Here is a 23,072-nt window from a genome sequence, read left to right as displayed (position 1 = left end):
ACTGATAGTACCCAAGTTCCTCATGACTGATGTTACCCAAGTTCCTCATAACTGATAGTACCCAAGTTCCCCATGACTGATAGTACCCAAGTTCCCCATGACTGATGTTACCCAAGTTCCTCATAACTGATAGTACCCAAGTTCCCCATGACTGATAGTACCCAAGTTCCCCATGACTGATAGTACCCAAGTTCCTCATAACTGATGGTACCCAAGTTCCCCATGACTGATGGTACCCAAGTTCCCCATGACTGATGGTACCCAAGTTCCCCATGACTGATGGTACCCAAGTTCCCCATGACTGATGGTACCCAAGTTCCCCATGACTGATGGTACCCAAGTTCCTCATGACTGATGTTACCCAAGTTCCTCATAACTGATGGTACCCAAGTTCCCCATGACTGATGGTACCCAAGTTCCCCATGACTGATGGTACCCAAGTTCCTCATAACTGATGGTACCCAAGTTCCCCATGACTGATGGTACCCAAGTTCCTCATGACTGATAGTACCCAAGTTCCCCATGACTGATGGTACCCAAGTTCCCCATGACTGATGGTACCCAAGTTCCCCATGACTGATAGTACCCAAGTTCCCCATGACTGATGTTACCCAAGTTCCTCATGACTGATAGTACCCAAGTTCCTCATGACTGATAGTACCCAAGTTCCCCATGACTGATGTTACCCAAGTTCCTCATGACTGATAGTACCCAAGTTCCCATGACTGATGTTACCCAAGTTCCCCATGACTGATGTTACCCAAGTTCCTCATAACTGATGGTACCCAAGTTCCTCATGACTGATAGTACCCAAGTTCCCCATGACTGATAGTACCCAAGTTCCCCATGACTGATAGTACCCAAGTTCCCCATGACTGATGTTACCCAAGTTCCTCATGACTGATAGTACCCAAGTTCCCCATGACTGATAGTACCCAAGTTCCCCATGACTGATGGTACCCAAGTTCCCCATGACTGATAGTACCCAAGTTCCCCATGACTGATGGTACCCAAGTTCCCCATGACTGATGTTACCCAAGTTCCTCATGACTGATAGTACCCAAGTTCCCCATGACTGATGGTACCCAAGTTCCTCATAACTGATGGTACCCAAGTTCCCCATGACTGATAGTACCCAAGTTCCCATGACTGATAGTACCCAAGTTCCTCATGACTGATAGTACCCAAGTTCCCCATGACTGATGGTACCCAAGTTCCTCATGACTGATAGTACCCAAGTTCCTCATGACTGATAGTACCCAAGTTCCCATGACTGATGTTACCCAAGTTCCCCATGACTGATAGTACCCAAGTTCCTCATGACTGATAGTACCCAAGTTCCCCATGACTGATAGTACCCAAGTTCCCCATGACTGATGTTACCCAAGTTCCTCATGACTGATAGTACCCAAGTTCCCCATGACTGATAGTACCCAAGTTCCCCATGACTGATGGTACCCAAGTTCCCCATGACTGATAGTACCCAAGTTCCCCTTGACTGATGTTACCCAAGTTCCTCATGACTGATAGTACCCAAGTTCCCCATGACTGATAGTACCCAAGTTCCCCATGACTGATGTTACCCAAGTTCCTCATGACTGATAGTACCCAAGTTCCCCATGACTGATAGTACCCAAGTTCCCCATGACTGATAGTACCCAAGTTCCCCATGACTGATAGTACCCAAGTTCCCATGACTGATGTTACCCAAGTTCCTCATGACTGATAGTACCCAAGTTCCCCATGACTGATAGTACCCAAGTTCCCCATGACTGATGGTACCCAAGTTCCCCATGACTGATAGTACCCAAGTTCCCCATGACTGATAGTACCCAAGTTCCCCATGACTGATGTTACCCAAGTTCCTCATGACTGATAGTACCCAAGTTCCCCATGACTGATAGTACCCAAGTTCCCCATGACTGATGGTACCCAAGTTCCCCATGACTGATAGTACCCAAGTTCCCCTTGACTGATGTTACCCAAGTTCCTCATGACTGATAGTACCCAAGTTCCCCATGACTGATAGTACCCAAGTTCCCCATGACTGATGTTACCCAAGTTCCTCATGACTGATAGTACCCAAGTTCCCCATGACTGATGTTACCCAAGTTCCTCATGACTGATAGTACCCAAGTTCCCCATGACTGATAGTACCCAAGTTCCCCATGACTGATAGTACCCAAGTTCCCCATGACTGATAGTACCCAAGTTCCCATGACTAATGTTACCCAAGTTCCTCATGACTGATAGTACCCAAGTTCCCATGACTGATGTTACCCAAGTTCCTCATGACTGATAGTACCCAAGTTCCCCATGACTGATGGTACCCAAGTTCCTCATGACTGATAGTACCCAAGTTCCCATGACTGATGTTACCCAAGTTCCTCATGACTGATAGTACCCAAGTTCCCCATGACTGATGGTACCCAAGTTCCCCATGACTGATGGTACCCAAGTTCCTCATGACTGATAGTACCCAAGTTCCCCATGACTGATAGTACCCAAGTTCCCCATGACTGATGTTACCCAAGTTCCTCATGACTGATAGTACCCAAGTTCCTCATGACTGATAGTACCCAAGTTCCCCATGACTGATAGTACCCAAGTTCCCCATGACTGATAGTACCCAAGTTCCCCATGACTGATGTTACCCAAGTTCCTCATGACTGATGGTACCCAAGTTCCTCATGACTGATAGTACCCAAGTTCCCCATGACTGATGGTACCCAAGTTCCCCATGACTGATGGTACCCAAGTTCCCATGACTGATAGTACCCAAGTTCCCATGACTGATAGTACCCAAGTTCCCCATGACTGATAGTACCCAAGTTCCCCATGACTGATAGTACCCAAGTTCCCCATGACTGATAGTACCCAAGTTCCCCTTGACTGATGTTACCCAAGTTCCCATGACTGATGTTACCCAAGTTCCTCATGACTGATGTTACCCAAGTTCCCATGACTGATAGTACCCAAGTTCCCATGACTGATAGTACCCAAGTTCCCCATGACTGATAGTACCCAAGTTCCCCATGACTGATAGTACCCAAGTTCCCCATGACTGATAGTACCCAAGTTCCCCTTGACTGATGTTACCCAAGTTCCCATGACTGATGTTACCCAAGTTCCACATGACTGATAGTACCCAAGTTCCCTTGACTGATGTTACCCAAGTTCCCATGACTGATGTTACCCAAGTTCCTCATGACTGATAGTACCCAAGTTCCCATGACTGATGTTACCCAAGTTCCTCATGACTGATAGTACCCAAGTTCCCATGACTGATGTTACCCAAGTTCCCCATGACTGATAGTACCCAAGTTCCTCATGACTGATAGTACCCAAGTTCCCATGACTGATGTTACCCAAGTTCCTCATGACTGATGTTACCCAAGTTCCCCATGACTGATAGTACCCAAGTTCCTCATGACTGATAGTACCCAAGTTCCCATGACTGATGGTACCCAAGTTCCCATGACTGATGTTACCCAAGTTCCCATGACTGATAGTACCCAAGTTCCTCATGACTGATAGTACCCAAGTTCCTCATGACTGGTGGTACACAAGTTCCTCATGACTGATGGTACCCAAGTTCCTCATGACTGATAGTACCCAAGTTCCTCATGACTGGTGGTACACAAGTTCCTCATGACTGATGGTACACAAGTTCCTCATGACTGATAGTACCCAAGTTCCCATGACTGATGGTACCCAAGTTCCCATGACTGATGTTACCCAAGTTCCCATGACTGATAGTACCCAAGTTCCTCATGACTGATAGTACCCAAGTTCCTCATGACTGGTGGTACACAAGTTCCTCATGACTGATGGTACACAAGTTCCTCATGACTGATAGTACCCAAGTTCCCATGACTGGTGGTACACAGGTTCCTCATGACTGGTGGTACACAGGTTCCTCATGACTGGTGGTACACAGGTTCCTCATGACTGGTGGTACACAGGTTCCTCATGACTGGTGGTACACAGGTGCATTCTGCTTCTTTATGTATATTCAGTGAGAGGTGTACCCCACTTCTCATTGTATAGACAATTGGGCTCTGCCTCTTCATGTATATACAGTATCACTGTCCTAAAGGGACTTGATTATTGAACTTGTTAGTGTTAGAGATGTTTAAACCTTTACTTTCTGTGTGACAAATCTTTATTACTTGTTTGAAGAACCTTTATTATCTGTTTGATGAATCTTTATTATCTGCTTGACAACTCTTTATTATTATTATTATTTCAACTCTTTATTTGTTACCTTCTTGATGAACCTTTATTGCCTGCTTGACGACCCTTTAATATATGCTTGACAGTCCTTCATTATCTGTTTGACAAATCTTTATTATTTGCTTGATGAACCTTTAATATGTGCTTGACACACCTTTATTATCATCTGTTTGTTGAACCTTTATTACCTGTTTGAAGATCCTTTATTCCCTTCTTGAAAATCTTTTATTCTGCTTGAACCTTTCTAATCTGCACGAAGATTCTTTATATCTTGCTTAAAGAACCTTAGTTCTTCAAACAGGTAATATTGGTTCTTCACGGTTGAAGAACCTTTATCACCTGCCTGAAGAAACTCTTGTATTTATTTTTCAGACCTACTGGCACAGATGCGACCTCCTTCACCACTGCGAGGCGACCTCAAGACCCCAGTATCACTCTATACGTGTCCTCGGACACCAGCCAATTCTGTAGAACTTGAGAAATCTTTGGACCGTGAATGCCTTGAGAAGTTTTTGAAAATAAGTGTCCGTCATATTACAGATGGACAGGTAAGAGTGCCAGATGTGCTACTTTTAAAACATGCACCCAAAATGCTTTGCGGATCATTAACTCTACATAATTTTGTTATTTTTTATTTATATATACTGTACAAGAGTTCTTACATTCTTGTAAAGCCACTAGTATGCATAGCATTTCAGGCCAGTCCTTATTCCAAATTTTCCCCGGAATACGACCCATCAAATAATTTAACAACCAGGTACCCATTCACTGCTAGATGAACATAGGCTACAGTTAAGGATTGGCACCCGGTCAATCCTCCCCGGCCAGTATACGAACCCAGGCCAAAGCGCTCGATGAAGTGCCAGGCGAGTGCTTTACCACTGTGCCATAGGGACCACAATATCAACAAATTTTATTGTAGTAAATAAATCAACCAATTTTATTGTTGTAAATAAATAAATAAAATTTATTGATTTATTTATCAACTAATTATTATCAACAAGTTTTATATCAAATAACTAGAATATAGATTGACAGAGGTGATTTACACTAGTAAAGATACTATCTATGTCTTATATACTAATATTATGGAAGTGGGTAGTACGAGATACAATGTGAGGTTTGAAGCACAAGGTAGGAAACTATGAGAGTGAAATTAGGTACTTTTTGTTTTTTTCTTTTGAATGGGGCATAGGTTGGATTTTTTTAATCTGTCCGGGAGTGAGTTCCAAAGACTGGGTCCTTTTATTTACATGGAGTGATTGCACAGATTTAGTCTGACTCTGGGAATATCAAAGAAATATTTATTTCTAGTGTGGTGCTCATGGGTTCTATTACACCTATCAAGGAAAAGGTTCAGATCAAGATTAGCATTTAGGAACAAGGTTTTGTACATGTCAATAGCATATGAGAATGTGTGGAGTGAGTGTATGTTTAGCATGTTAAGGGACTTACACAGAGTGGCTGTGTGTTGTCTGACGACAGAGTTTGTTATAGTTGTGATACCCTGTAGCAGATTTTGCTGAGTGATGATGGGCTTGAGGTAATTTGCAGTGGTTGAACCCCATGTACAGATACTATGATAGAGATAGATTAGTGTGTAGTATAATGAGAGGAGAGCAGAGTGTGGAACATATCTGATTTTAGAGAGTATACTGACCGTTTTTTAGACTCTTTTTGTGTTGTACATGGGTGCTGTAGCTCAGTCTCTTGTCTATGTATAGGCCAAGGAACTTTCCCTCATTTTTATTCGTAACATTAACATTGTCAATCTGAAGGTGAATTTGGTTTAATGATTTACTTACCAAGCAAAATGTAGTAAGTCTTTTCTATGTTTATTGTGAGGTTGTTGGTTGACATCCATGAGTGAACTTTTTTTAATTCATTATTGACAATATTATTTATTGTGTGTGGGTTGAGGTCAGAGTAGATGAAGGTAGTATTGTCAGCAAATAGTATAGATTTAAGAATATTAGAAACATTTGGCAAATCATTGATGTATATAAGAAATAGGAGAGGTCCTAAGATGCTGCCCTGTGGCACCCCTACTGTTAATGATAGAGTGGGAGAGGTTATGTTATTGATGGCTACATAATGATGTCTGTCACTGAGATAATACAAATTATGTTGCTACTAATTCACCACTGTAATGTGTTCTTATGTGTATTTTATGGGACAGACCCCTGCATAGCCCCCTGAAACTATCTTGCTGAGATTGTTCATCTTAAATCTCATATCACATCAGTTGCAGATGTTCTGATTCACCTACCAGGAACCAGAGCCAGAATCTGGCCCTCCCTAACAGAGGTGCAGAAAGCGAGTGACTATTCACCACCCACTAGGAAAACATTCAGAAAGTCAGTGAAGCTTTACAGACAACTGGAGGTTTCACATAAAAAGGACACCTCAAAACCACCAAGCAGCTCTGCAAATGATTCACCCAGAACAAGGGATTCACTCAAACTAGCTCGTAACTTGTTAGTACCGATCAGCACCACCAGGTGGCCCGGTCACTGCCATTAGCTGACTCTTCTACTCAGTTCTGTTACTGATATTATGGTGGCAACTGCTACCAGTCAACCTGCTACCAGGGAGGGAGCCGGTCGGCCGAGCGGACAGCACGCTGCACTTGTGATCCTGTGGTCCCGGATTTGATCCCAGGCGCCGGCGAGAAACAATGGGCAGAGTTTCTTTCACCCTATGCCCCTGTTACCTAGCAGTAAAATAGGTACCTGGTGTTAGTCAGCTGTCACGGGCTGCTTCCTGGGAGTGGAGGCCTGGTCGAGGACTGGGCCGCAGGGACACTAAAGCCCCGAAATCATCTCAAGATAACCTCAAGATAACCTGTCCTCCTACAAAGAACGTCGTTTTTCGCTCGTATGCGTTACATAAAGCCAAAAATTTTCGTACTAGAAAATGGAAGCGGCTCCGAAAGTGACGTACCTCCCCATTTTCTGCTTTGGGTCCTCTATTAGATTAGGAGATAACACTGTAAATTCACCATTTTCTTGATGTCGGTAAACCTTAGGAGGACAGGTTGTACCAGTAGTGCTCCAGTCTGCCAGTCAGAGGCAAGCCTCGCTGCTTCAAACTAAGTGCTGGCCATCCTTGAACTTCAATTGTTCTGCTGGGGCCGTTTGCTTCTTGTTGTGTTCTTTAGTTTAATATTAACTTAAGTGCATGTTTTCTCTTCAGCTTCTTGTGTGGGCTTGGCTTTTGTTGTGCTTCAGGCTGTAATTACCTAAGTGTAATTACCTAAGTGTAGTTACAGGATGAGAGCTACGCTCGTGGTGTCCCGTCTTCCCAGCACTCTTTGTCATATAACGCTTTGAAACTACTGACGGTCTTGGCCTCCACCACCTTCTCACTTAACTTGTTCCAACCGTCTACCACTCTATTTGCGAAGGTGAATTTTCTTATATTTCTTCGGCATCTGTGTTTAGCTAGTTGAAATCTATGACCTCTTGTTCTTGAAGTGCCAGGTCTCAGGAAATCTTCCCTGTCGATTTTATCAATTCCTGTTACTATTTTGTATGTAGTGATCATATCACCTCTTTTTCTTCTGTCTTCTAGTTTTGGCATGTTTAATGCTTCTAACCTCTCCTCGTAGCTCTTACCCTTCAGTTCTGGGAGCCACTTAGTAGCATGTCTTTGCACCTTTTCCAGTTTGTTTATGTGCTTCTTAACACTTTCGCGCTCTCGGTGCTCAAAAAAAAACAATACCCCAGATGCTTTCGGCACTTCGCGTGCCTACGCGGTAAGACCGAAAAAGTGTACACTCTTTTGACTGTCCTGACAATAATTGAAGGCGCACGTATTTAAATTTGGTATCACTGTGTTTGCAATGAAATTGTCTATAAGAGCATACCTATAAAATGCCGCCCAAGCATAAGGAGTATCAACACCAAATAAAAAACTATGCAGATCACTCGCCGAGAGCGCCAAACAGCAACAAAATGTTTCCACTCTCTTAATGGTTGCGAAGCCTACAGTTGTCCTACATCGCTAATTTTGGTATCATTGGAATCGCAATAAAATTCTCTACACGGACATATGCATATGAATGTTTAATATAGGTAATTGCCCACCCGCAAGAGTGTGTGAAGTGGAGAGTAGTTAGCCGCGAGCGCACTGGCGAAAACACAGGGGGGAAATCATGCTTGGAAAGTTTATACGTTTCCTGACCCTACTTTTCTATGTACGTATTTCCTTTTTATACCAATGTGTTCGCAATAAAATTTTCTATAAGATGAACTGTATAACATTTGTACAAAGCATGTGTAAGAGAAGCGCCAAATATAGAACCACGTCGCTCAGTATGCGTTCACGGCAGAAACGAACGCATTGTTTTCGTTCGTTTGATGTTTGTCATGTTTATACTTGTTGAAACATTTTATAATTTGTATGACAGTGATCGCAGTAAAATTCCCTACACAGACATATACATAACACATACAAATATTTCCCACGTGTTGGATATATCAATGGCTAAAGGGAACCCACTGCCACACGCTCGCCACACCCCCAAACATACTTTGTGTATTTTTTTTTTTACTCATAGAAGTTTATGTGATATAATATTCATTCTGGTACCAAAAAATTTGCAAATAAATTCTCTACAAAACAAAAGTATCCCCATCCATTTCGGTTAAAAAATGGAATTTATAGAAATATTTTTTCGATGGACGAGAAAAGTAGGCTGTTATGCGGAATCATAAGAAAAAACGGCGACGAGTTATCTCTAATCTAAAGCGCGAAAGTGTTAAGATATGGGCACCACACAACAGCTGCATATTCTAGCTTTGGCCTAACAAAAGTCATGAACAATTTCTTTAGTATATTGCCATCCAAGTATTTAAATGCAATTCTGAAGTTAGAAAGCATAGCATAGGCTCCTTGCACAATATTCTTTATGTGGTCCACAGGTGATAGTTTTCTATCTAGAACCACCCCTAGATCTCTTTCTTTATCAGAATTCTTTAAAGATTTCTCACATAATATATAGGTTGTGTGGAGTCTATGTTCTCCTATTCCACATTCCATAACATGACATTTATTAACATTAAATTCCATTTGCCAAGTGGTGCTCCATCTACTTATTTTGTCCAGGTCTTCTTGAAGGGCATGACAATCATCTAAATTTCTTATCCTTCCTATTATCTTAGCATCATCAGCAAACATGTTCATATAATTCTGTATACCAACTGGTAGATCATTTATGTACACAATAAACATCACTGGTGCAAGAACTGAACCCTGTGGTACTCCACTTGTGACATTTCTCCATTCCGATACATTGCCTCTGATTACTGCCCTCATTTTTCTATCAGTCAGAAAATTTTTCATCCATGATAGAAGCTTACCTGTCACCCCTCCAATATTTTCCAGTTTCCAGAACAACCTCTTATGTGGAACTCTGTCGAAAGCCTTTTTTAGGTCCAGATAGATGCAGTCAACCCAACCATCTCTTTCCTGTAATATCTCTGTGGCTCGATCATAGAAACTGAGTAAATTCGATACACAGGATCTTCCAGATCGAAAACCATACTGTCTGTCTGATATTATATCATTTCTCTCTAGGTGTTCTACCCATTTAGTTATGATTAGTTTTTCCAATACTTTCACTATTACACTTGTCAATGATACAGGTCTATAATTGATTGGGTCTTCCCTGCTGCCACTTTTGTAGATTGGAACTATGTTAGCCTGTTTCCACACGTCTGCTACGATTCCTGTACAAAGGGATGCCTGAAAGATCAGGTGAAGTGGAATGCTGAGCTCAGATGCACATTCTCTCAGAACCCATGGTGAAACGCCATCTGGGCCAGCTGCTTTGTTCTTACCGAGCTCCTTGAGCATTTCTTCCACTTCGTCTCTAGTCACCTCTATGTGCTCTATGTTGTTCTCTGGAATTCTTATTGTATCTGGTTCCCTAAAGATTTCATTTTGTACAAACACACTTTGGAACTTTTCGTTTAGTGTTTCACACATTTCCTTTTCATCTTCCGTGAATCTATTTCCCATTTTCAACCTCTGAATATTATCCTTTACCTGCAATTTGTTGTTTATGAATTTATAGAATAGACCTGGTTCTGTTTTACATTTCTCTGCAATCCCTTTTTCAAAATTTCTTTCTGCCTCTCTCCTCACTGCCGTGTAGTTGTTTCTCGCATCTTTGTATTGCTGGTATGTTTGGGGGTTCGGCCTCTTCCTGTATTGATTCCATTTTTGTGTCTTTTGGTCTCTAGCCCTCTCGCAATTTCTATTGAACCAATCCTGTTTCCTAGTTCTGCATCTCTGTTTTGGTATAAATTTTTTTGTGCCTTTATCATATATTTCACAAAACTTGACATACATCTCATTCACTTCCTTGCTTAGCATCAAGTCTGTCCAATTATACTCACTAAAAAAATTTCTAAGGTCACCATAATGTCCTCTCCTGAAGTCTGGTTTTTCAACTGCTTCAACCTCCTTATTTTCTTCCAGCTTATAACGCATTGCATACTTTATTCCCAAAAAGACATGGTCACTTTTACCCAAGGGAGGAAGGTACTGAATGTCAAATATCTCTTCCTCCTTCCTGGTAAATATCAAATCTAGCATGGAGGAAACGTCCCCTTCCCTCATCCTCGTAGCTTGTTTAACATGTTGATACAAGAATGTTTCCAGGATGAGGTCTACAAATTTACAGGTCCAAAAATCTTCTGTTTTAGCTTCATATGCTTCCCAGTCTATGGATTTCAAGTTGAAGTCACCGACTATCAACAGTCGTGATCTATCGTTATCCGCTCTCGCTATAATCTCTCTCATTATTGTTATAAGACCTTCACGTTTACTATCTAGCTCCTCCTTTGACCATGTGCTGCTTGGCGGTGGACTATATGCATTTATTATCATTAGTTTATCATCCTCATGGCAGATCTCTAGTGCTATTATGTTAACTTCTTGTGGATTGGCAGTCATTATTTCGTTCACCTTTAGGTGTTCTTTTACCAGCACAGCAACGCCACCGCCTTTCCTGATTTTTCTGTCCCGTCTCCAAATTGAGTAGCCCCTTGGGAATATGACCTCATTTAAAATTACATCTTCAAGTTTTGTCTCCGTGAGTGCAACAATGTCTGGTGTCTGTAGCTGTATTACATCACTTAACTCCAGTATCTTCGATCTCACTCCATCTATGTTGGTGTATGCAAGCTTCAGGAACTTGTTTCCCCTCTCCTTATTCTTCACTCCCCCTCTCTCTATTGATTTTGTTGGTTTGCCTTTATGTACCACTTTACTGGTTTGCCTACCCCTATCACTTTGTAGAAAAAAGAATTTATTTCTTCTTCATTCCTGTTCTCATTTAAATGTTTTGCCTCGGCGAGGTTCAGTTTCAGCTTCTCTCTATCTTCTTTTGAAAGATCTCGTCTTAACGACCACCCTTTCCCATCCTCATCACTTTGCAATTTTCTAGCATTCCTTAGTACTTCTTCCATCTGTTTGGCACCGTTTAGGGTGATCCTCAAAGGTCAATCTTTCCCTTTTACGTACCTGCCTATTCTCCTATAGTCGCACACATTCTCTATGGTTGTAAGACCTTCCACGAGGCCAACAATTTTATCTACTACTTTAGCTTCTTCTACAGCTCTTTCTGACCTAGATGTTATCGCCTTTTCTTTGCCAAAAATGATCAGGGACTTACTCCGATCAACTGTGTTTTGCACCAACTTCGGGTTAGATGCCAATTCTTTTCTCACTTCCAGCCTAATGTTTGTTTTATCTTGGTTGCTGCAGTGTTTGACTTCCTTTACTGCTTCTTCTATTTTTTCCTTCTCCTTAGCCACTTGTGCATAAGTGAGTTGCATATCTTTCTTGCACTGTTCTATTCCCTGTGTAACTTCCTCCATCTGTGCTGACAAAAGCTGTTTCTCCTGTTGAATTTCCTTGCCTAACCTATTGTAGTCATTTATGTTTAAATTTACTTTAACTTCTTCCAAAGCTATTTTTAAGAGTTTATTTTCTTCTTCCATGGCTTTGCAATTTGTTTCCAATTGATTCTTATCCTTGCGCAAGTCTTTCACTAAACCCTCAAGACATAAAACTTTGCTATTCAAATGGTCATTACTTTCTTTCAATTTACTAATTATTTCTACATGAGAGTTCACTATAGTATCTAAATTTACCAACTTGTTATGTAGATTGCTAATATCAATGCTTTCTTCATTGAATCCCTCAAAATCAAGCTCTGTTTTGTTTTTCCCCTTGCCAGTGGATATCTTGAATGTTCTTCTCTGCACTGTAAACACTAGGGCAACTTTTTCTCATCCGATTTTTCACTTCCCTTAGCACTTTCCTGTTATCTCGCCTATTTTTCAAGAGCACTATACCTTTATGTTCTCTGGGACACCACTCACTACCATCAACCTGTACTACAATACTTAGGATTCTGTGTGTATCCCCTCAGGTTTTTCCTCCTGGATGATTGCTAGCATGGCCCTTGCACTAACAGTTTCTTCTCTGGTGTATTCAGGAGTTCTTCCCTGAGAGGCCAGGCCACTGAGGTAAACAGCCTTGCTGTGGGCTGTTCAAGGGTCTTTGACACCTCTGTTCAGGCCCTTGGCTGGGGGGCATTCTGTTAGTTGTGCTGGAGTGCACTGGAATTCATGCACTTGCTTATTCAGCTTACCATGGTTGTTTATGTGCTTGTTTATACAGCTTATGGGGGAAAGCTGTATAAACAGCTTCTTGGTTTCTATAACTCAGTGTAATTAAGTCTAGCCAGCGTGCGGTCTCAACTCGTCCTCTTAAAATTACGTCGCTCTTCCCTCGTTTGCTCGTATGGCCAAAAATGGATGTACAGTACAGTAATTTGAAATGAAATCGGCTCACGAAAGTGACGTACTGTCCTGTTTTCTGTTTTGTGTCCTGTGGCTTACTTGGTTAGATTAGGAGAGGAAACTTTCAATTAACGGTTTTCATGATGTTTTGAAACCTTAGCAGAACTTTTTGCCCTCCTAACCTACCACAGGACCTTTAACATGCTATTTTGGAAAAAAAAAAATCAAAATTTATTTTCAATTATTTTTCATTTTCAAATTATGCCCATTTTCAGCCATACGGGCAAACAGCCAAATTCAGGCGTAATTTGTAAGAGGACCGATTGGCAGTTTACCCTCGTTCCCATAACATTTGGAAATATGCCATGCTCTCAGCTGTCTTTGCAAATATGTCCTGTGCTGATATTCAGTTGTGGGGCTTTGGCAGTCGAACAGGGTTCTAGTGGCCTGGTATCATGTTAATGTGTCCAAACTGCAGAACCCTTGTGTGACCTTGGGGGGTCGGCTTTCACGCCGGGAGTCTTTACTTCATCCCAACTACTACAGTGATTCCTCCTTCCTTATAAGTGCCCATGTTCTTTTCCTTCTCCATGGGTGGTTAGCTTCAAAGAGCCACAAGGAGCTCCCTGCAGAAAACCAGCATTGAATGTAATGAAACACCAATTTCTGGGTGAGCCCGGTGGCTCCCTGACACTCTTCCTGCCTCCAGGTCATTGGAGGTTTTATGCATCATTTGTCAAACTGGCAGTAGAGCTGCTGGCTGACTATGGCCTGTCTCTCTCCTTTCCTCAAATGGGGAGATGGGAAGAGAACGAGCTGGTGCTAGTTTCATGAAATTTTTATCATTTATTTACATTATTGTGGGAGTTCCATAGCCACTTTTGAGGCTGCTGCTTTGTTTAATGCCAGCAGCAATTTGTTTTGTTTCACTTACTTTCTGGGTGCCTTCCTTGGTGGTGGCATAAAAAATAGTAATATATAAATGCCATTGCTCCCTGCACCTCTTTTGAGGGGGGTCCAGGTTCTGGCTCTTGGTCCCGGGTAAGTCATGCCACTCTGTGACTGATATGACCTAGTAGTATGGCACACTATTAGAGACAGTAGTTCCAGGGGGGAAATCAGAGCTCACTCAGAAATTGGCATTTCATTTATTATTATAATTAGTATTACTGTTACTATCATTATTGAGTGTTAAAAGTGTACATAACATACATTAAGTGGCATTTTTATGTTTTCCATCAGTAATTTTGTATTTCCCCTGTAGGGAGTCGTGGCAGGTGTGCTGTTGGTGACTCCGAATGCAGTGATGTTTGATCCTAACGTATCAGACCCTCTGGTTATTGAACACGGCCCCGAGAGTTATGGCGTTATTGCTCCCATGGAGTTTGTTGTGAATGCGGCACTCTATTATGACATTGCCCATATGCGAGTCAAGGATACCAGTTTACCCAAGTGAGTGCAAAACAGTTTAAGCAACATGTCATTAAAATTAATACCAGAATAGTACCTGAATTCTTAATACTTTCTATATACTGTACTGTACCATTTTTATTAGTTTACAAGTAATATAAATGTTGCCAATATTGTCACAATCTTCTTGATTAATTAAATTTATTTTAATTTTTCACATGTCTACAAAGGCCTGAAATTCCAAAGCCAGAGATCTACTGGGGTCCAAACCACATGGAACAAACAGGGAGTCAAGAGTCACCTGGAAAGGATGCATCACTCAGTAAAGACGCAACTTTTCCTGAATTAGCAGCTTCCCAAGATGATAATGATTCATCTTGCTCATGTGGGGGAGACACACGTGAAAGTTCAGCCTTTCCAAAAGCCTTTGAGCATGAACTTCTTACACCTATTGGCTCAGATGTATCTCCTGCTAGTGGTGACGGTCAGCCTTCATCCGGACAACCTTCCCCTAGTGGCCACCAGCAACAGACACTACCCGTTGCTGGAGACCTCACACCAATAGCAGAGGCGAGTCGTCTAGAGGACTCCCAGGCCATGCCCCCTAACGTTGCTCAAACACAGTGTAATAATAATACAGCTGCTCAGGACCTTGCTCAAACTGATTGGACCTCTGCGGCCCATCAAATGGAAGAGGATTCCACTTGCAACGATAAGAAGAGGACCACCTCCGTAACTTTTGACATAACAGGGGAAGAAGAGGCCATGCCAGACCTTGGAAGTGAAGCCAGTCTGCAAGAGTCAAGGAAGCAAAAGGTGAGTCCCAAACATTGCTTTCTTACATTTCAACAAAATATTACCTGTGCCAGTAAAGTACAGTGGCACCTTGGCTTACAAATTTAATTCATTTCAAGAGAAGGTTCGTACACCAAAAATGCGTAAACCGAAACGAATTTTCTCATAAGAAATAAAGTAATATAAGTAAAGTAAGTAAAGTAAAATTAAGTAAATCAAATTAATCCGTTCCACACATCCAAAAATATTAACTTAAAAATACATTTTATACAGAATACTACTCATATTTTTTTACTATACCTTACCTTTATGGAGGACTCTTGTTGGCGTATGGAAGATAGTGAGGACGGGGGAAGGAGGAGAGGTGTTAGTGTTTGGAAGGGGAGTTCCCTTTCATCATAACATCAGGCAGTGATGACATTTCTGGGGTACTCTCTCTCCTATGTTTTGCCTGCATACCACTAGGACCTGATTGTGGCTCACTGCTTACTTGTCTTACTAAGACCCTGTCTATAGACACTTGTTTTTCCCTACATTTTAACACTTGCCTGTAGTGAGACATCACATTTTTCCACTATAAATGATCTCTAGTTTCTGGGGGGAGCCCTGACGGCTCCCCGGAGCTCTCCAGGCTGAATGGATATGCGTAACTTTCTGGCATCAGTCAATACATGGAGTTCTTGCCTACCAGGGACCACGAGCCAGAACCTGGCCCCCCTCTACAGAGGCACAAGGAGCAATGGCCTATAGAGCCCCCCCCTTATGATAGGGAGCATTCTATGTCTGCCATCGACCGGGATAGGCACCCAGAAAGGTAGGCGCCCAAAACAAACCCCTATTCTGGTAAACTATTGCAACCGAAGACTGTAAGGTGGACAGAACTCCCCAAACGAAAATTAGCAAACAAGCATGACGTCATCATGTCGCCGCGCTGCTGTCTGCACAACCCCCCCCCCCTCCTCTCCAGGAGAGGGAAGGGGGGAGCCCCAGACCCCACTGTTGGCGACCCAACCATTAGTTCTTAGGCTGATGGGTACTGGTGCGGTCCTGCCTCTGGCTCCAGTTTTCCGTTGCAGTTCTGTGCCATGTGGTGTGAGCTGTCCCTTCCGGTGGTGTGTGGGCCAGGAGTGATATACCACGGTGCTTGAGCTGCATGCGCCTAGGGTCACCTTCCCTAGGTGCCCTGTAAGTACTGCCCTTGGAGCTTAGGGTAACCTTCCCTGGGTCACCTTGGGGTCTACCTCCACTGTGCCGTGTACTGCTTAGTACCTGGCCACCCTTGGGGTCAGCTGGGGTTTTTTCTTGCCCTTGTTTGTCTCTGGGTAGGGGTAGTTTTCGTCACTGGCAGGGGTGCGGGGTGCTGCACAGCTAGTTTTCACCATTAACAGCGGCCGGCTCTGTTCTGCCCGGGTACGTTGTCCTCTTGTGGGGTTTTTCTTTTGTTTTCGTTTTCTGCCTGGTGGGGGGGGGGGGCGGTCTGCCTGTTGGTCCCCCATCACTGTTCTTGGGGTATATCTATATCTTTATTTCTCCATTTTGTGTTGGTGGTCCTCTCCGCTTGGCCCCCGTGAGTGTACACGTCCCGGGGATTCAGCTATAGCAGTTTGTTTGGTAGTTTTGGATGCCGGTTTGCAGTACTCTGCCTGGGCTCCCCTTAGCGTGTACCCAAGGCTAAGGGCCCTGGAAAACCCTATGGGAGCTACGTGGTCCGATGGATGTGACCCCTGTGTCCCCCCTCGCATCCTGCGAGTTTGAAGGTTGCTTTGTCCCCTTGTCTCAGGGGGACACTCACCGGTTTTGCCTCCGCCATGCTGCCTGTTGGATCGGTGATTGTTTTGACCCGGAGTCGTGCAACGTGTGTTGTCTGTACATACTCTAACTCACTCAAGCTACTGTGCCTGATGTGCGGGTGAGGGCAACTGAGGCGTTACATTCTCGCTTTAGGTTGCTGCAACGCGCTAGGTTGGTTGCTGCCCTGGATGCCCCAAGACTGCCCCGTTTTGGTTATAGGGACCCGGACTTGGAGGTGGGTGTCGCTTCGGCTCTGGTTCTGTCCGCCCCTCCAAGTCCTTCCCCCTTCTGTTGCCCATTCGGTTCCCCCCCCCTCCTTGCTGCCAGCTCCTAAACGTCTGAGGGTTTCGGAGCCAGGGCTGGGTATAGTTGGTTGTGAGACTCGGGGGGGTCTCAGGGGTGTTCCCTTCTGGGGCGGTGGCGGAGGCATTTGAGCCTGGTCCTTCTGCCAGAGCTTCTGGGTCTGGCCAGTGGACCCCCTTTGTTCCTGCTTTTTCGGCTGCTCCCACCTTTTCTTTGGGAGTGGGGGCTCAGGAGGATGGCTCGGCCCCAGGCCTTCTGGGAGAGGTTCCTGGGGGTTGGGGAGGGGTTGGCTTGGGGCCTTGGGCCCCATTGGACCCCAGCTGGGTTTTTCTACCCTCTGAGTGGGGCTTGGTGTTATAAGGAGAGGGGTTCTCTTTCGCTCCCTCCGCGTACGAATTAGATTTGGTGTCCACCCCTCCCCGGGTTTGGTTCTGTGATCCCGTGGGTTCTTCAGTTCTGTCTTTCTGGAGGTTTCTGGCTTCCCGTGTTTCGTCTTCGGAGGTGCGGGAGGCCTTGGTGGCCTACCTCCTGCGTGACCCGGATTATGCCTTCATGATGGATCCGCGTTCCTTCGTGTACGGATCCCCTGGTTCGTGCTGGTTTCCTTATGAAGTTCCAGAGTCATCCTGGTTGGCAGACTGTCCTCTCTTTTCATTGGAGGCTTGGCACTCGTTCTGTCGGTCCCGCACGCTTGAATGGCAAGAGGTTTCTACGGCGTTGCAGGTTTTCCTAGGGGGCGACTTTGAGCATCTTAATGCTTGTTTGTTCGCCCCTGCCCTTCCACGGGATGTTGGTGTCATGCAGCTTCACATGCAGGTTCCTTCTCTCTTGACTGCCTTGGTTGCGGAGGATTTGCGGACTCGTGGTCTGCTTGCTTCGGCTCTGCATTCCTTTTCCCTCCTTGAGCTGTCCTCGGATTGGCTCCCAATGTGGGAATGCTTGGGGCCGCTGCCGGGTCCTGTACGCTGCCCTCTGCGGTGCGGGCATCGTCTGCTTTGTTGAAGCTCTTCGCACCCATCCTGCGTGATGTGGTTTCGCGGTTCTATGCTTCTCGCCTCACGTGTCGTCAGGTGGTGCTGGCTTCTTCCTTGGAGTCTGCCTGGGCCCTGGCTCGTTGGTTGTCTTCACCCTTTTGTCCATTGCTGTTTGCAGAGTCTGGTGTGGTGTAGAAGCTGCAGGCGGCTTCGGTCAGTTGTCGGCTTATGTCTGAGTTGTTGTTGCTCCGGGGGGCTTGCACGGGCCTTCCCGGAAGGGTCGTGCCAGGGCTCGGGGGTCTTTTCGTCAGGATAGGCCTATGGTGCCGAATTCAAGGCTGGCGGCACCTTCAGTTTCAGCTGTTGCTCGTCGCCATGGGGACCGTCCTGTTCGCCACTCAGGTACTCGCAAGGCACGTCGGCCCTTTCGGGCTCCCAGAACTGAAGGGCAAGAGCTACGAGGAGAGGTTAGAGGCATTAAACATGCCAAAACTAGAAGACAGAAGAAAAAGAGGTGATATGATCACTACATACAAAATAGTAACAGGAATTGATAAAATTGATAGGGAAGATTTCCTGAGACCTGGAACTTAAAGAACAAGAGGTCATAGATTTAAATTAGCTAAACACAGATGCCGAAGAAATATAAGAAAATTCAATTTCGCAAACAGAGTGGTAGACGGTTCGAACAAGTTAGGTGAGAAGGTGGTGGAGGCCAAGACCGTCAGTAGTTTTAAAACGTTATATGACAAAGAGTGCTGGGAAGACGGGACACCACGAGTGTAACTCTCATCCTGTAACTACACTTAGGTAATTACACTTAGGTAATTATGGTTCGCCCCATTGATGGGGAGATGGGGGAGTGGCTCGCCCAGTTTGCTCATGCCTGGCCCCACGATTCGTGAGCTTTTCGGGTCATTTCGTGCAGCCTGTGGTGACATTGGGTGGCTCTTCCTCCCTCGGGGGGGTTCGGGGCTGGCGGGGCAGGCCTCTTCTCCTGCGCTCTGTCGGGTCATCTCGGAGCGGGTTTGCTTGGGCGTGGTTGAACTGACGTCATCCCTCAGGTGGGTTTCCCACCTGTTTTCAGTCCCGAAACGGGACTGCGCAGACTTCCAGTTCATTCTGGACTTGTCCCGTCTGAACCTGTGGGTTTTGTGCCCCTCCTTTCGGATGACTACGCTGTCCCAAGTCCGTCTTCTTTTGGAGGGGGGCACTTGGATAGTGTCCCTGGACCTCAAGGACGCATATTGGCACCTCCTGGTTCATCCGGGGTTCAGGGACTGGCTCGGTTTTGTTGTGGGGCGTCAGGGTTACCGCTTTCGTTGTCTTCCCTTCAGGTTGAATCTGGCACCTCGCGTTTTCACACACCTTATTCAGGTCGTGGTGACCCGCCTGCGTCTGCTAGGTGTTCGGGTGCTGGCCTATCTTGACGACTTGCTGGTTTGGGCTCTCAGCCGGTCCGTGTATCTGCTCGCCAGGGATTTGGTTCTTTCCCAGGTCACCGGCCCTTCCGCCTCTCTCGCAATCATTGGGTTCGGCCTCTAGGAGCTTTGCGTCGGTTGCTGCATTGCCGGCTTCCTCTTCGTGTTTTTCAAGGTTCGGTGCCTTGGCGCCTTCCCAAGCCCTCGCTCGATGTGTACATAGATGCATCGTCTCTTGGCTGGGGTTTTGTGACCAGTGCTCACCAGGCCGGCCAGGGGCGGTGGGGTCCGTCCTTCCGTCGGGTTCACACCACGGTCCGGGAGTTCGCGGTGGTGTGGATGTCACTTCGGAGGATTTGAGTCGTTCGCGGATCGACGATCAGGCTCCATTCGGACTGCTCCCTGGTTGTTCATTGCTTGAACTGTGGGGGTTCGATGTGGTCCTTGGATCTTTGGGGCTGGTCGCTTTGTCTGCTGAGTTCTCAGGGTTTGGCTCTCCTGGCGGTTCATGTCTGGGGGGCGTTCAATGTCCTGGGGACGGCCTGTCCCAGTTCCTTTCCCTTTCCACGGAATGGACGGTCGATGTCAACTCCTTCAGTTGGCTGTGCCGGATGTTCGGGACTCTGGACGTGGACCTCTTCGCGTCGGCGTGGTCAAGGCATCTCCTGGTATACGTGACGCCCTTCCCCGCCTGCAAGAATGTCAGGGTCGACGCCTTCAGGCAGGACTGGGCAAGGTGGAGTTACCTGTACCTCTTCCCCAGTTCCGCTGTTGCTCCAGGTCCTGACTCACTTGGAGATTTACCGAGGTCGAGTTGTCCTTCTGGCTCCTTGGTGGCCGGCCCAGCCTTGGTTTCAGGCGCTGCTTGCTCGGTGTTCGAACCCGAAGGTCTTCCCGCAGCTCCGCCTCTTTCAGCAGATCGGCCCTGTACAAGGCTGGTTCAGTCTTCTCCTCGAATCTTCACATCTGGTGTTTTTGACTCGGGTTTATCATTCCTTGTATGGTGCGCAGGTGGCTTCGTTGTTGGTCTCCCAGCTGCGTGCTCCGTCTCAGTGGCAGTATGAGGTTTCCTGGCGGTCCTTCCGGTTTTTCCTATCACTGCGTTGGTGTTCTTCGGTCTCTGATAGGGTTGTTCTGTCCTTTCTCTCTTGGTTGTTTCAGGACCGTCATCTTATGCCGAATACTGTCGCTTCGTATCATGTGGCATTGGCAGAGTTGCTTCAGCTTGCTTTCGGTGTTGATGTTACTTCTGCCCCGTTTTACAGTTGTCTCGTGTGTTGTTTCACCTCCAGCCTGTTCATGCACAGCCTGAGCCATCTTGGTCCTTGGACCGCGTGCTCTCGTTTCTCTCTTTTCCTCGGTTTGTTGTGGCCTCTTCCATTCGGGATTGTTTTTCTAAGGCTCTTTTACTGTTGACATTGGCCTCGGGGTGTCGGGTTGGCGAGCTTCATGCTCTCCTCCGGCGCCGAGGTTTCTGCTCTTTCGGTCCTGGTGGTCGTTTTGTTCGCTTGCTGCCATCTCCCTCTTTTCTGGCGAAGAATGAGACGGCTGTGTTCTGGAAGGGGCCGTGGGTTGTTGATGCTTGGTTGGTCAGGCCAGCGGTGCATCATGTGTTGTGTCCGGTTGCGGCTCTCCACCGTTATTTGCGCACCACGGCTTCTGTTGCTGGGGATGCGCTCTGGGTTGATCCAGTTTCCCTTCTTCCCTGTTCCCAGGCTCAGGTCTCTCAGGTTGTCCACAGGGTTATTAAGTGTAGCCAGCCTGCGGTTTTCCCCGGGCCCACGACGTTCGTAAATTTGCTGCTTTGGCTGCTGTCTTTGGCAACATGTCTTGGGTAGACATTCGGGCCCGGGGTTTTTGGAGATCGAACAGGGTCCTGGCCGCTCGCTACCTGGTGAATGTTCCTGGGCCTGGTCGGGCCTGCATTGCTTTGGGTCGACGGTTGCAGCCAGTTGTCTCAACTTCGCATTGAGGAGTGAGGACGGACTTCCGCCCGAATAAGTCTCTGTTTTTTCCTTATCTTTGGGTAGTTAGCTCTGGGGAGCCGGCGGGGCTCCCCCCCAGAAAACCAGCATTGAATGTAATGAAACGCCATTTTCTGGGTGAGTCCCGGAGGCTCCCCGGCATCCCTCCCTCCCTCCGGTCGGCGGTGTTTTCGCGTTTTGACATCCAGCCTAAGAACTAATGGTTGGGTCGCTGACGGTGGGGTTTGGGGTTTCCCCCTTCCCCCTTCCAAGGAGGGGGGGGGGGGTTGCGCAGACAGTGGCGCGGCGACATGATGACGTCATGCTTATTTACTAATTTTTGTTTGGGGAGTTCTGTCCACCTGTTCGATCTTCGGTCGCAATAGTTTACCAGAATAGGGGGTTTGTTTTGGAGCACCTACCTTTCTGGGTGCCTATCCCGGTCAATGGCAGACATAGAATGCTTCCAATCATAAGGGGGGTCTCTATAGGCCATTGCTCCTCGTGCCTCTCTAGAGGGGGCCAGGTTCTGGCTCGTGGTCCCCGGTAGGCAAGAACTCCATGCATTGACTGATGCCAGAAAGTTATACATATCCATTCAGCCTGGATAGCTCCGAGGAGCCTCCGGGACTCACCCAGAAAATGGCGTTTCATTACATTCAACGCTGGTTTTTTCCTATATCGTCATCCTCACAACTATTTTCTTAGATTGAACTTTACCACTGACTTTCTTGGAACCTATGGCGAGATATATAATAAGAAATTTTATGTTCAGAAACCAAAAAAGCACAAATACAGTGAAATTCCTCACAATGAATTCTAGTGCAGTCATCACTAAGCAGGAGACACTGGTAAACTGAATTGCACCACTCGCTTAGTCAGCCCATACTTGTATCACACTTGAGAAACTTGTACTTGAGGCAAACCTCAAGTACTGAGTTGAATTTTGCGAAGAACTTGAGCTCGAGAACTGAAAAATTTGAGAACAGGGTCATTCAGAAACTGAAGTTCTATTGTACAGTATTGTACTTATAATTGTTATTGTTGGGAACAGGAAGCCTATACTGAGGCTTATAGGCACTCAACCCCTAGGCCAACTACCTGCCTTCCAAAGATGCATCCCACAACATTTACATTGCTCCTGGGTACCAGTTTTACTACTAGGTAAGCAGAGGCATCAGGTGATAGAAAAAGTACCAAGATAATTCTTACCCACACACAGGGATTGAACCTGGGTTCCTCTGTTGTGAGCCAAGGATGTAGGCTACTGTGCTTTAGAGAGAGATATGTTATGTTGGTGTAGTTTGTACACCATGACAACTTCTGTGAGGTTGTGATGATCCAACAATAATCTTTTTA

At 45.7% G+C, this 23,072-nt stretch overlaps 1 protein-coding gene across 11 annotated transcripts in view; it reads left to right on the top strand.

Annotated features, from left to right (window-relative positions):
- mtd (TLD domain-containing protein mustard) overlaps nucleotides 1–23,072 on the top strand; it is a 228,667-nt gene that overhangs the window by 95,589 nt on the left and 110,006 nt on the right. For all 11 annotated transcript variants that reach the window (XM_069324511.1, XM_045762679.2, XM_069324510.1 and 8 more), the window contains 3 exons: nucleotides 4,609–4,784; nucleotides 14,320–14,507; nucleotides 14,696–15,281. In XM_069324511.1, coding sequence (XP_069180612.1) covers nucleotides 4,609–4,784; nucleotides 14,320–14,507; nucleotides 14,696–15,281 — 950 coding nt within the window. The remainder of the gene's footprint in view (nucleotides 1–4,608; nucleotides 4,785–14,319; nucleotides 14,508–14,695; nucleotides 15,282–23,072) is intronic.

The sequence above is a fragment of the Procambarus clarkii genome, chromosome 14 (genome assembly GCF_040958095.1).
Source record: "Procambarus clarkii isolate CNS0578487 chromosome 14, FALCON_Pclarkii_2.0, whole genome shotgun sequence".
NCBI classification, from domain to species: Eukaryota; Metazoa; Arthropoda; class Malacostraca; order Decapoda; family Cambaridae; genus Procambarus; species Procambarus clarkii.
This window is presented reverse-complemented; position numbering and strand designations above follow the sequence as displayed.